Source organism: Phocoena sinus, chromosome 11 (genome assembly GCF_008692025.1).
Source record: "Phocoena sinus isolate mPhoSin1 chromosome 11, mPhoSin1.pri, whole genome shotgun sequence".
Classification (NCBI taxonomy): domain Eukaryota; kingdom Metazoa; phylum Chordata; class Mammalia; order Artiodactyla; family Phocoenidae; genus Phocoena; species Phocoena sinus.
This window is the reverse complement of record NC_045773.1, coordinates 1,276,690-1,291,130: the sequence shown is the minus strand read 5'-3', so window position 1 is coordinate 1,291,130 and position 14,441 is coordinate 1,276,690. Positions and strand designations below refer to the sequence as shown.

At 47.2% G+C, this 14,441-nt stretch overlaps 1 protein-coding gene across 1 annotated transcript in view; it reads right to left on the bottom strand.

The window, feature by feature from the left end:
• Window positions 1-1,885: 1,885 nt before the first annotated feature.
• Window positions 1,886-14,441, bottom strand: part of KBTBD12 (kelch repeat and BTB domain containing 12) — a 44,524-nt gene continuing 31,968 nt past the window's right edge. The window contains 1 exon segment of the mRNA XM_032649002.1: window positions 1,886-2,067. Within this exon segment, the coding sequence (XP_032504893.1) occupies window positions 1,886-2,067 (182 nt within the window).

Genomic DNA, 14,441 nt, shown 5'->3' with positions numbered 1-14,441 from the left:
TGTGGCTGACACACCAAGGCCGGGCTCCTGGGGTGGCCTTGGGGGTCTTCTCTGTGGCCCCATCTCCTTGTCTTGGCTTCCTCGGCTTCCTCTGGTGCTTCAGCCGCCCTGGGAACCGCACCCCCTCCCGCCCTTGCCCACCTCACACGTCCTGGCCTCTGGGCCTCGCTCCCGATGTCCTTGAGGCTGGTCATCCCTGACTCTGGTTCCTGCCCAGGAGGTGCTGAGCGTCCCCTCCTCAGATGAAAATTACATTGAATTGCAGGACGAAAACCAAAATGAAAGCGACCTTCCATCAGTGACATTTTATTTAATGCTCATTATAAAGTCAATCAGTGAGAACAGTGACGCCTCCTTGACGAGCACAGACTGAGCCGGCGTGACTGGCAGCTGCAGCTTCTGTCAGCATCCGGACCGCTTCCCCCGTGCCCCCTGCTCAGCGCCTAACGATCCTGTCTCACAAGGAACAGAACTAGCAGACAGTCCCAGTTTTATGAGTCCTCCCATGCCACATTGGGACAGCCTTCAATTAAGGGGAGAACAGGGAAGACAGGGACATGTTTGAGGCAGAATCTCTCACGCTATCCAACAACAGGAGGGCAGAGTTACCAATACGGGTCAGAGGAGCAGCATCCAGGGCCGAAAAGAAACCCTGGGTTATCCGTACCCCACCTGGACCTGGAGGGGCCGGGGATTCAGAGCAATCTCAGACCCCATGCACATCTCTCCCTGGAACCCCAAGATGCCACACCAAGCCCGGGTGTTCTGGGCACTGTGCTTCGGGGGATGCTGATTACGACGGTAATGATAATGAAAGTATCGGCAGCTAAAGAATGCTTCCTGTTTTGCGTCTCGCAGGCACCGTGCTCAGCGCTTCCTCACTCAATTCTCCAACAACCCTAGGGAGCACTTTCCTTCCCATTCTGCACGGGAGGAGAATAAGGCTTTAGAAAGGCTGGGCTGCCCAGAATCATGCAGCGTGCTAAGAAGCAGAGCTGGGACGAGAGCCTAGATCCCGAACTCAGTGCATCTAGAAAAGTCACGGCCCTCCCACGAGGACGCCCCCAGCCCCATCCAGGGAAACTAGCAGCTTCCACTGTGATCACGTGGCTGGAGCAGGGGCATCCCCATGCTGGCCACCCAAAGACCCACGCATGTGCCAGGCACTGCCATGGGCACTTGGGGTACACCTGCAAAGACACAGGTGTGGCCCTGCCTTCTGAGAGTCTAGCCTACTCGCGACAGCTCGCCCTGGGTCTGACTGGTCCTGTTTTGTGGTGGCAGAAGCAGGTTTCCAACTGGCTCCAGCTTCCATGGATCTGTCCCTCCTGCCTGGGTTAGCAGCTGGAGCCTGGGGACACGGGGAGCAGTCATGACAGTTACACAGCTCTGCACCGAAGAAAGTGTCTCAGTCTAGGATGGTCTTCCCCTGGGAAAGCTCTAGGGAATTTACCGACTGTTCCTGCTTAAACAAGAGCCTTATGCATGTGAAACTCCTGGGAAATTGGTGAAGCATAGCTACCAAAATGCATTCTTTGAATCCACTGGGCTTCCAGAAGCATAGACAGTAAGTAAAATAGATGGATTTCTATATGTTATTTAAATGTCATCCCTAAATTATATTTTGGGAGTGGCTGTTTTTTTGATTATGCTCAACTGTGGGTGAAGCAGGCGGTTCCATCCTTACCCTCCAAGCTTGGGGAAGACACTGCAAAGCCTGGGTACCGGAGGGCGGACTCTGCACACACCCCCTGCAGCGCCCAGTGCACGCCGCTCTGCACCGGGTCACGACGCATGCAATGCACACGTCCCACACATGCTGTGGGCTCTCCATCCCTAGTGCCTCCTTGGCAGACACCTTGGGGGTCCCACAGAGACACAGACCTCAGTGCCCCCCACCCTCCTCCACTGACTCTGAAGGGGGGGGGATGAGGTCGCGGGGATTCTTCTTCGCCACCAGGCAGACATCATAGCTGTCGTGCATGAGGGCGTTGACGGCTACGACATTCCACTGGTTCTCCCAGGGGTCCAGCTCCAATATCTCTTTGGAGATAATTTCGTGGCGATCTGAAAAACAGCAGAGAACAAAATATCAAATATCACACAGTATTAAATTCAGAGGTCATCATTGCTATTAAACAACTTCCTCTAAAAGGTATTATGCAGCAGAAATGAATTAACGAACAGCTGAATACTGTACTGTGGAAGACACAGTGTTTCTGATGTTTAAGAAACCAAGAAAGGCCATGTGACCACTCACATTCAGGAGTTATTCAGACACACTGACAGGGCATACTGTTGTCTCAAGTGGAAGGGATGTGCCGGGGTCGTGTTAACGATTTATTAAAGATGCCAGGAAGGGGGGAGACTGTCCTTAATTCTGCACCTGTAGGAGGAGGTCTCACGACCTCGTGTGAGTCACTGGCCTCCCTGAGCTTACGTTTCCTTAACTGCAGATAGGATGCTGGGATACAGCCAGGGTCCTCGCAGGAGACAGATGGCACAGTCTAACTGGGCAATTTAAGAGAGTTTGGAAAGGTGTGGGTAGCGTTTAGGAAGACCCACGAGGGATGGCACAGCCCCCAGGACTAAGAGCAGCTGGACCATTGCCACCTGGAAGGCCGCGGGTGAGGGGTGGGAACAGGAACTTGGAGAGGGCAGCTGCCTGGAGCTTAGCCATCCCCAGGGACCCTCCCGGCAGCCCCGCAGAGGGGTGGGGAGAACAAATGCCCTTATTCTACCCTTCTTTCTCCCAACAATTCTGGCTAAACCCAACCAGAGGCCAGAGGGGAAAGGAGCCTGTGAATGCAGCCCACACAGGTCGGCTTTGCAGGACACAGAGTAAGATAGGGAAGGGGTGAGTGGGTTGGGAGGGCAGATGGGAGATTGCCAGCCCAGACGACTGTTTCACAACTTTATGATGATAAGAGGGGATAATGTATGGAAAAGTGCCCTGTCCTGGCATATAACAGTCAATACTTGAAAATGGTCTATGTGCGCTTGTAAAGGATGTGGGTTTTATAGTTGTTCATATATGTCCATTAGGTCATGTCATTCAAATCTTCTACATATTTACTGCTTTTTGTGGGCTTGTTCTGTCTGTTACTCAGAGAGCTGTGTGAAGCTATCCCACTAAGATTATCGATTTGTCTATTTCTCCTTTTAGTTCTGTCAATTTTTAGTGTACACATTTTGAGTCTGTTATTAAGTGAATACAAATTTTATCATTTATAAATTTATCATTTAATTGACCCTCTTACTCTAGAATAAGTTCCATTAGAATTCTTTTGACTAATATCATAACTAGCAAAGGTACAATTCTAAAGAACATTCTGATAATCTTTGACTTTTAACTGGAACATTTAGTCTATTTACATTTAATGCAATAACTGATATATTTTGGTTTAAATCTAACATCCCATTTGTGAACCGTCCTTGTCTCACTCGTTCTTTTCTCCTTTAATGCTGTCTTTTGGACTGAGTGTTTTTTTTTTTTATGGTCCGCGGGCCTCTCACTGTTATGGCCTCTCCCGTTGCGGAGCACAGGTTCCGGACGCGCAGGCTCAGCGGCCATGGCTCACGGGCCCAGCCACTCCGCGGCATGTGGGATCTTCCCGGACCGGGGCACGAACCCGTGTCCCCTGCATCGGCAGGCGGACTCTCAACCACTGCGCCACCAGGGAAGCCCCTGAGTGTTTTTTATCATTCCATTTCTTCTCCTCCACTGATTCAGAAATTATAAACCCCATTTGTATTCGGTTTTTTTTTGGCCAAGCTGTGTGGCTTGCAGGATCTTAGTTCCCCAGCCAGGGATCGAACCTGGGCCCCGGCAGTGAAGGCACTGTGTCCTAACCACTGGATCTCCTGGGAATTCACCCCCATTTCTATTCTTTTGGTGGGGGTTACCCTAGATTAAAACTTGCACACCCAACTTACCAAGATCTGATTAAGCAATACCTTGACCATCCTCTTGGAAGGCCTTAGAATAGTTTAATTATATTTACTTCCCTCCCAATTTATTAGCCTTTGTTGATGTGCATTTTCATTCTATCTGTAGACTGTGAAAGACATTGTTATTACTGTTCTGTACGGTAAATGCTCACAGAATGACCCGCGTATTTACACTTGCATTGCTCTTCATTCTTTCCTGCATCTTAGACTTTTCATCAGGGTCAGTTTTCCTTATGCCGAAGTACATACTGTAGGGGATGTCTTCTTACGGCAAACTCCTTCAGCTTTTGTTTGTCTGAAAATGCCCTTTTTCACCTGCATTTCCTGAATGAACCTTCACTCCAAAAACACCAAAAAATAGTCATAGCTGACACTCACTGTGTGCTTACAGTGGGCTGCGTGTGCTGTGCTCACTGTGAGCCGGGTGCGCTGAGGTGTTAGATCACATCACCCTGTGGGGCAAGCACCAGTTTACCCCTGTTTTCAGACTAAGGGTTAAGATTCAGAGGACCTGCCTACAGGCACACGGCTAGAAGTGGCAGAGCCGGAATTCCCAGCCAGATCTGTGATCCTCAAAGCCTGTGCTCGAGACCACTGAGCCCTTTCGAATGAAGAAGGACGTGGTGGGACTGTGTTTCCTGCAGCTTGTTGATAAGGCAGGAGGAGACAGGCTCTGTGGGACCCAAAGCTTATATGACTTGGGAGGCCCTCTTTAAGGAACATGTTACAAAATTAGGTATGGAAGTGAGTATTTACTTTTTCCAGCTCTGTAGGGGCACAATTGACAAAAATTGTATACATTTAAGGTACACGATGTGATGATTGAGATGTGCACACGCTGTGAAACCATCACCACAATCAAGCTAATTCACACACCCATCACCCCACATGGTTACGTGTGTGTGTGTGTGTGTGTGTGTGTGTGTGTATGTGTTGAGAACACTTAGCAAATTTCAGGTATACAATACAGTACTTTTTTTGTTTTTTTTGTCCACGTGGCGCGGCTTGCAGGATCTTAGTTCCCTGACCAGAGACTGAACCTGGGCCACGGCAGTGAAAGCACCGAGTCCTAACCACTGGACTGCCAGGGAATTCCCAGTGTTAACTAGAGTCACCAGCCATGTATTAGACCCCCAGAACGTCTTCACTTTATAGCGGGAGGTCTGTAGCTTTTGACCAGTGTCTCCCCATGTCCCCTCCCCCAAGGCCCTGGCAGTCGCCATTTCTGCGCTCTGCTTCTGTGCGTTGGATTACTTTGGATCCCACGTGCAAGTGAGATCACGTGGTACTTGTTGTTCTGTGTCTGGATTGTCTCACTTAGCATGATGTCCTCCAGGTTCATCCTTGGGGGGCAAGTGGCAGGATTTCTTTCTTTTTTATGCTGAATAATATTCCATGGAATAGAAATATACACACACCACATCTTTTTGATATCAGCTCCGTCCAGGACAACTCTGTGATAAAGGGAATGTTCTGTAATCTGCAGTGTCCAATACAGAAACCACTAGACACATTTTAAGTGTGAGACTGAGGAGCTGATTTTTATCTTTTATTTAATTGTAATTAGCTTAAATTAAGAACTTACGTAGACACGAAGCTCAAAATCTTTTTTTCCTTTAGTTTTTTTAAAAAAAATCTTTTGGGTCTGTGACTTTCTGAGACAGGTGTCTCAAAGTCCATGCAGTTCTTGAGGATTTATCCATTTATCTTGTGGTTTGTGTAGTTTCTGTTTTATATGTCTCTGAGCTGTGTTGTTAAGTGCAAAAGGAATCATGCTTGTTGAGTCTGTTAGAGTTCCTGGTGGCACCAGCAGACACGAATTCTGTCCGGCTTTAGCAAAGTGGGGATTTACTGGACAGAAGGTAGCTCGGCAGCTTGAGGGCAGCCGAGAGGGGTGTGGGTGGCCCTGCCACTGGCCTTCTCGCTGTGGCTGCTGGCAGGCGTCAGTGCTGGAAACCACCATTCCCCGCAGAGCCCTGGCGGTGCGAGGCTGACGGGTCTGACCCAGGGGCCGCCCATCGAGGGGCAGACCTCCGGGACGACCGTTTCCTCTTCCTGCCCGTCCTCCTGTTGAGGTGGAGGAGCCTTCTCTGGCTCCTTTACTGCCGCTGTCTTGCAACATGTGTTTTACCACTCCCACACCTGGGTTTCTGTTTCGTTTTGTTTTGGTTTAGCTGGATGAAGGCTTGCAATGTGTTTATTTAAATTAATGCAGGATGGGGCTTGTAAAATTTTAGAGTAGACGGAGTTTTCATTAATTTTGCTTCCTTTCGCTCATTTCAGTGTTTATTGGGGAGATGTATTTTTTTAAACGATGTATGTGTATTACCATCTTTCCTAGAAATCTCTAATTTACATGGAATGAAAGTTACTGCATTAATGCCAAAGAAGTGAAGAAGGTAATGAGTGAGCTTTCTTGACTGGGAAGGGGAGAGTGTACTGAGTCGTCCCAGACTTGGGTGTGGCCGGGGACTCAGGAAGAAGGCACCCCGGGGATCCGAGCTCCCGCCAGGACCGCCTGACAGGGCACACACTGCGGTGGGCCGTCCGGGTGCTCTCCTAAGCTCCCACCCTAACGGAGCTCAGAGAGCGAGCTGTGTACCTACCCGTGTGTGTGAGCCTGGGCTCCTGAAGCGCTGTCCTCTCACAAGGAAGAAGAAACCGGTGGCCGAATTCAGTGTCAGCTCGTTTCAGTTCAGTTGATTCTCCAAAAACAGACACTTAATGCCACAGCATCTTACTCGCTCGAGGAGTCAGGAAACTCCTGAGGCCCGCTGCCTCCAGGGGTCAGCAGCTGAAAACGTTATTTCATACGAAGCAAATAAAGAATTCGCGTAAGCGTTTGAAGATGACAATGCCAAAGGCATGCTGTGATTGTGGCAGACGCCTCAGCTGTAGCCCCACGTGCCTTAGGGCTGCTCCCTGTTGTTGGATATCCTTCAGTAGAGAAACTTGAGAAGCACCACCTTAGTCTAGATCTCATCGTTCAATTCAGTGAGACTGTCAGAAAACTGAAAACGTGGGATATTTTTTTAGTCCCTTATAGAGTTTTTTTTTCTGACGTGCTCTTCGGTGAAATTCTGACTTGCATTTTATTTATTACAGAAATATAATTGAGGACATTTCTCACTGCCCTATATGAGGCTACGGGGAGAAATTCTCCACGTTTAAAAGCTGTGCCCCTCTAGCAGTGGTTTGTTCCCCTCTGAGGACACTGCAAATCCGTAGCTGGGTGTGTGGTCCTTTCAACTCTGGCCTCTAGAGGGACCAGAGATGAACTGGTGGACCTCATACAGCCAGTGCATGAGAGCGCTGGCGACTTTACCCCCATCTGGCTTGCTTTTTTTTTCTCTTTAAAAAAAATTTTATTTTATATTGGAGTATAGTTGATTTACAATGTTGTGTTAGTTTCAGGTGCACAGCAAACTGAATCAGTTATACACACACATACATCCACTCTTTTTTAGATTCTTTTCCCATATAGGTCATTGTAGAGTAGTGAGAAGAGTTCCCTGTGCTGTACAGTAGGTCCTTGTTGTTCTTCTGTTTTATACATAGTGGTGTGTATATGTCTTTATTTTCCCTTCATCCCATTTCCTGATTTTTTTTTTTTTTTTTGGCTGCGTTGGGTCTTCGTTGCTGCACACCGGCTTTCTCTAGTTGCAGCGAGTGGGGCCTCCTCTTCGTTGCAGTTGCAGGCTTCTCATTGTTGTGGCTTTTCTTGTTGTGGAGCACGGGCTCTAGGCTCGCAGGCTTCAGTAGTTGTGGCACATGGGCTCAGTAGCTGTGGCTCGTGGGTTCTAGAGCACAGGCTCAGTAGTTGTGGCGCATGGGCTCAGTTGCTCGGCGGCATGTGGGATCTTCTGGGACCAGGGCTCGAACCTGTGTCCCTTGCGTTGGCAGGCGGATTCTTAACCACTGTGCCACCAGGGAAGCCCCCTGATTTATTTTAATTTCTATCTTATTGTGTCGTGTGCCTCTCTATAAGCCATGTCAAGTTCCATTGCATTTTGAATGAATAGGTATGTCAGTCAATCATAAATCATAAAACGGGGTACTGAGCACAGGCTGACCTGGCCTGTCCAGCTGGTGGGCTTGTCCTCAGGCGGGGGTGTTACCTACCCTCTGTAGCGAGGTGGAGCAAAAAGGGTGATATAGCTGCCCCCGACTCAAGCAGGAAGGAGAGGGTCATGAGTGTAACCAAGGTGTGACCGCAGTGAGCACCTCTTAGAGGAGGGACCCGGTTTGGGCAAAACCAGAACCAAAGCCACACGACCGTCTGAGGACGTGCAGTTGCCTCTGTGAACGAGGTTGGGATGCGGGGGAGTCCTTTGCAGCCCCCTGCGGTACATCAGCGTACTGTAAAATCACGTGGCACAGAAACAGTCTTCCGCTGTCTGGAAATTCAGTTAATTAATCAGAGATTTTATATTTTCCACCGACTGAAGGAATGGATGTACAAAATCACTTTTGATCAAGGGGTAACTGGCATCCCAAGTAGTGACTATAAACAAACTTCTGAGTATTCTGGGCCTTTTTCTTTGCTTTGGCCGTGCCGTGCATCGCGCAGGATCTTAGTTCCCTGAATAGGGATCGAACCCCTGCCCCCTGCACTGAGAACGTGGGGTCTTAACTACTAAGCCACCAGGGAATTCCCTGGGCTTATTTATAAGAAACATAGAATGTGTTTTACCCTTCGAGATACACAGGAGTTCAAATAGGAAATGGTGCTTTTGAGAAAATTAGTTTTTTATTTTCTTTTTCTTAAGAAAAATACTTTAAAAAATGAGATTAAGCAAGTGGAAGGTCTGTGAGGTGAATTGATTTGATAAAGACCACTGTATTGGGACTTCCCTGGTGGTGCAGTGGTTAAGAATCCGCCTGCCAATGCAGGGGACACAGGTTTGAGCCCTGGTCCGGGCAGATCCCACATGCCATGGAGCAACTAAGCCTGTGCACCACAACTACTGAGCCTGCGCTCTAGAGCCCACGAGCCACAACTACTGAAGCCTGTGAGCCACAACTACTGAAGCCCGTGCACCTAGAGCCGGCACTGCGCAACAAGAGAAGCCACTGCAGTGAGAAGCCTAAGCACTGCAACAAAGAGTAGCCCTCACTCACCACAACTAGAGAAAGCCTGCGCGCAGCAACGAAGACCCAACGCAGCCAAAAATAAATAAATTTATATATTAAAAAAAGACCATTGTATTTCATGTAAACATCAACACACTGGGATTCAGGTCTACTATTTTATTATTTCTTTTATGTTTTGCTCCTCTGTTTCCCCTTTCCTTCTTCTTTTTGGATTACGTGAATATTTTAAATATCCCATTTTAATTTATCTTGAATTTTTAAGCATTCTTCTTTGTATAGTTTGTTTTTTGGTAGTCGTTCTAAGGATTACAGTAACTTTTAAAAAAAATATATTTATTTATTTATTTTTGGCTGTATTGGGTCTCTGTTGCTGTGCATGGGCTTTCTCTAGTTGCGGTGAGCGGGGGCTACTCTTTGTTGTGGTGCATGGACTTCTCACTGCGGTGGCTTCTCTTTGTTGCGGAGCATGGGCTCTAGGCACGCGGGCTTCAGTAGTTGTGGCACGTGGGCTCAGTAACTGTGGCTTGTGGGCTCTAGAGCACAGGCTCGGTAGTTGTGGCACACGGGCTTACTTGCTCCGCGGCATGTGGGATCTTCCTGGACCAGGGCTCAAACCCGTGTCCCCTGCATTGGCAGGCGGATTCTTAATGACTGCTCCACCAGGGAAGCCCAGGAGTACAGTAACTTTTAACAGACTATTTCGCTGATACTTCATCACTTCAAGTGGGTGCAGGAACCCCCCTCACTCCCATCTAGTCCCTTAGCCTACCTACCCCATTACGTTTAATTGTCACCACAAGGGAGACAGCCCTCTCTGTGTAACACTAACCCACACTGAGAACACTATCAGACAGTGTTAAAATTTTTCCTGTCGACTGCCATTCATGTGCTAAAGAACTGAAGAGGAGAAAAATGTCCATTATATTTACCCGGGTATTCACTATTTCTCTTTGTCTTCCTGGATTCCTGAGGTTCCAAGTTTCTCAGCGATACCAGTTGCCTTTCATTTGAAGAATTTTCTGTAACTTTCCTTTTTTAGAGCAGGTCTGCCTAATACGGTGTATTACACTGATTAATTTTTGTACGGTGAACCAGCTTTTCATTCCTGGCATAAAGCCTGCTTGGTTAGAATGCATAATTCTTTTTGTATGTTGCTACATTCAGCTTGCTAGTATTTTACTGAGCATTTTTGCAACCGTATTCATAAGGGATGTTGGCCCGTAGTTTTCTGGCATGTCTTTGTCCAGTTTTGGTATCAGGGAAATTCCGGCCTCATAGAAAGAGTTGGGAAATGTTCCGTCCTTTTCTATATTCTGTAAGTGTGTGAAGAGTTGGTGTTACGAGCTCTGATCTTTTGGAAACATAATGTTGGCTTCCTCACTCTGTGCTGGGGGTGGAGAACAGAGTTTTTGATTCTGACTTTCCTCTGCTGAGTCAAAGAACTCAACAGGTCTGTCAAGAGCTGTGAAGAGTCTTAGACTTTACAACACGAAACTCCTGGTCATAGAGGAAGGATGGGGTCGCTCGTAGCAACAGCAGCAGGCAGTGTGTCCGCATTTTAAAAGTACAGTTATTTGAGCCGCAAATCTCACAGGGCAGCATGGAGAGTGTCAGGGGACACCTGTACAATCAGTGGGCTGCCTTGTAGGAGGGGAGCCCTAAGCTTAGGAACCGGAAGCTTTTATAATGGCCCTTGCGGTGGGGGGAGACACCGTCTCTCTTTTCTAAGGTTGTCTGCTGTACAAACACGCTTGAAAGGGTCTTCCAGAACAAAGGCAGGCAGTGTCTCTGCTCCCAGATGCTCAGAGATGCATGAGACCCACAGAGGATTACCTCCCAGCAGGCTCACCTGCTAATATTTTCCTTAATACTCCCCTCACTGTTCCTCTCTTACATGTACTCTATTTATGTTTCTCAAATTTGCTTTTGTTTTATCAGTTATACACGCGCACAATTTAAAGAGCCAAACAGCTCAACAAGGTTCAGGCCTTAAAGATGGTTGTGTCCTACCCACCTCCCCATTTTCTGCCTTTCAACCTGGCCGATTCTTCTGGCACTGAACACTGTCATCTATAAATAACATATTTTATACTATTGCAACTTCTTTTTTTAAAAAAAAATATTTTCTTTATTTTTATTATTTTTTTGGCTGTGTCGGGTCTTAGTTGTGGCACACGGGATCTTCACTGAGGCACGCGGAATCTTTAGTTTGCGGCACATGGGCTTCTCTGTAGTTGAGGCTCGGTAGTTGTGGCACGCGGGCTTAGTTGCCCCGTGGCCCGTAGGATCTTAGTTCCCCGACCAGGGATCAAACCCGCGTCCACTGGACCATGAGGGAAGTCCCTATTGCAACTTCTTGGTTTCTCAGATGAAGCCATGCACTCCTGACTTCCACTGTAGAAAATGTGGTTTCAGCTTTCTTCCACATCCCCACCGTGTGTGCCCCACTCCCCCGAACGGTTGAGGCTCCGTGTTTACCACTGACATGATTAGACGTGATTGTTATCAGTGCTATTCACACATGACCGGGTGACACACTCTCCTTTCCTGCACAACTGCTTGTTTCCTCTCAAGTCAATTGTTTTATTTTTGTTAGTTTTCATTGCTCTTCTCCAAGTGTCTAAATCTTGCAGAATATTAAGATTTGATCAATTTTCTCTTCTGGAAGTCCCCTCCCCCAGAGCCTTTGACCAGCTGCCTTCTGAACTGGCTGTTCAGGCCACTGTACAAGCTGTCATCCCTGGATCTCCCCTCAGTATGCTTCCCTCCACTGTGTTTAATCCTGTCTCCTGGCCCCCTGCCCTCTAGTACTTGGCTTAGGTGTTCGTTGTTGGGAAGCAAAACCTAACAGAAGGGAGCACAGGAGATAAATTTTGGGAACATTGCATGTCTGAAAACGTGCTCCCACACTTAGAGGTTCGGCAAGTACTGAAGTGTAGGTAGAAGGTAACTTTCCTCTAGGGTTTTTGAAGGCATTAGCTTAAGTTTCTTCTAGCTTCCAGTGTCACGTTTCCTAAGTGTGGTGCTATTCTGATTCCTGACACTTTCTACGAGATGAGTCCTTTCTCTCTGGCAGCTTTCAGGATCCTCATTTGTCCCCGGCGTTCTGTGACATTGCAGGGATGTGCTTTACTCTGTGTCCATTTTCTTCCACTCTGCTGGGGATGAGGTGTTTCCTTTCAACTGGTAACTTTAGTTCTGGGAAATTTTCCTAATTTATTTCATGGATGTTTTGTCCCTCCATTTTCTGTATTCTTTTTTTTTTTTTTACTGAAACTCCTATTCAACGATTGGACCTCATGGACTTACTTTCTTTTTCTCTCATTTTCTATCTAATTGCTTTTTGCTCTGCTTCCTGAGAAGTTGCTTCCACTCTACACTCCAAGTTTTCTATTGTATATATAAGTTCTGCTGTCATATTTTTAACCTCCGAGGACGTTTCTCCTCCTGGCACAGCCCGTTTCCTCCAGTTGCTTTTCTTCTTTTATGTTTTGATTTCTGTCTTTTCTGTACATGCTTTCCTCAAAGGTCTGACGAGCCCCAGCTGTTTGCTCATCTTTAAGAGAGGGATACCATGGAAGCCTTTCCTGTGAGGTTCTCTGTGGGGTGATTTGGCTTTGCCTTATTTTGGGGCTGGTCAGATTCCCAAAGAAGAATCTTCCTGTCTCCTGCCTGGAGGTTATGGCTGCCCACGTCTGGGAGCCAGAAAATGAAGAAAGCTGCTGATCTCAAGATTCAGTATGTAGCTGTTCTCTTCAGCTCCCTGTTTTTAGTACTGATTGCCTCCCCCACCCCCATCCTTAGCTTCGGTCTTTGTTGGGGTGCAGGAGGGGCTTTATCTCAGTGTCGAGGGAAGGGCAGGAGATTGGGGTCTTCCTGTCTTTCCGCTGTCCTCGTGTTTTCAGCGTCACCTTCATTCCCTCTTCCAGACTTGTCCACCCCCAAGACTCCCTGGGGTTCTGTGGTTTGTGCTTCCTTTTCCTGTTGCCAGGTTAGCACTGAACTGTCTCATGTCTGGGCAGTTATTCATCCATCTGCTTTCCTGCTTCCTAAATTGTGTTGCTGTTGCCCTCTCTCCTCTTCTCTTTGTCTGACTGTGTTCATTCCATTTACCGTCATTTTCGTGGGACGTGGGAGAAAACAGAGGGGTTCAACCTACTGTTTTAACCAATATGCAATTACTATGTTTATTACGTGTTTTGGTGTCTATCTTTCCCATCAACTGTTGAGCATCTCAAAATTGTAGCCCAAGTGCCTCTAAACAGTTTGTTTCAATACATTTTTATGGAATTAACTAAACAGATTAAAAGAGTACTTTCTTGACTGTGGTTTTTTGAGTAAATAAATGGGATGAGTAGGTTTGTGTCACACAAGGAGAGAAAATTCAGTGCCTCTTTTTAGGTCTGACGCTGAGATCTCTAGTTTGTAATGGGCACGCTAATATGCAATTGTTCTGTTTTCCATAAAACCCCACTGACAACTCACTCAGCTAATCCGGGACAATTTTCCATCTTAAAACCAGATAGTTAAAAGGGACTTTGAGAGCTCGCATAGTAAATCCCTTTCCCTCTGGCTGGAAGCATTATTAGTCCATTACAGTTCCAAGAAAAGACATTGGCTCAGAGCGTGAGTTCAGACATTCTTGAAAAACTGGGGATATCAATTCTCTAACTCAGTATTATACAAAGGAAAATAGGACAAGGAAACAAGACAAAAGAGAGTATCTTCTAGATCCTTAGACACTAATTACCCCCCACTGCTCTGGAGTGGGGCTCTGGAGGTCCTGAGGCTGCCCTCTGTATTCTCTGCCCTTCTCTTCTGGTCAAGAGAAAGCCTGCAGCCAGGGGATGGAGAGTAGGGCCCTGGCGGGGGGTGGGGGGCGGGCGGCGAGTGGTCCTGCACCTGGGCGCTCTCCTGTCTCCTCCAAGGCCTCCTCACTCATGGGGTTGCAACAGGGGTCTTTACAAGATTTCCTTGCCCTGCCAGGTTTCTCGCTACTGTGACAGGTTACTACCTTTACACAAGCATGTGATGTGTAATATAAAAGATATTAGAACCGTTAAAAAAAACATTTTGGAAAGTTCTCTGAAGAACAAATAGAGAAAGAAAAATTGAAGCTTCTTATCATGGGGACTTTCAAGAATACAAAAACCAGTAAATAGGGAATTCCCTGTCAGTCCAGTGGTTAGGGCTTCATGCTTTCACTGCCAAGGGCCCGGGGTTCGATCCCTGGTCAGGGAACTAAGATCCCACAAGCCGAGTGGTGCAGAAAGAAAAAAAAAAAATCTAGTAAATAAAGCTCCTGTAGCCATTATCCAGCTTTCACAATGATCAACATTTTACCAACGTTGTAAAATCTATTCTTGCCCCCCATTCCCATTCACTTTTTAAAAAAT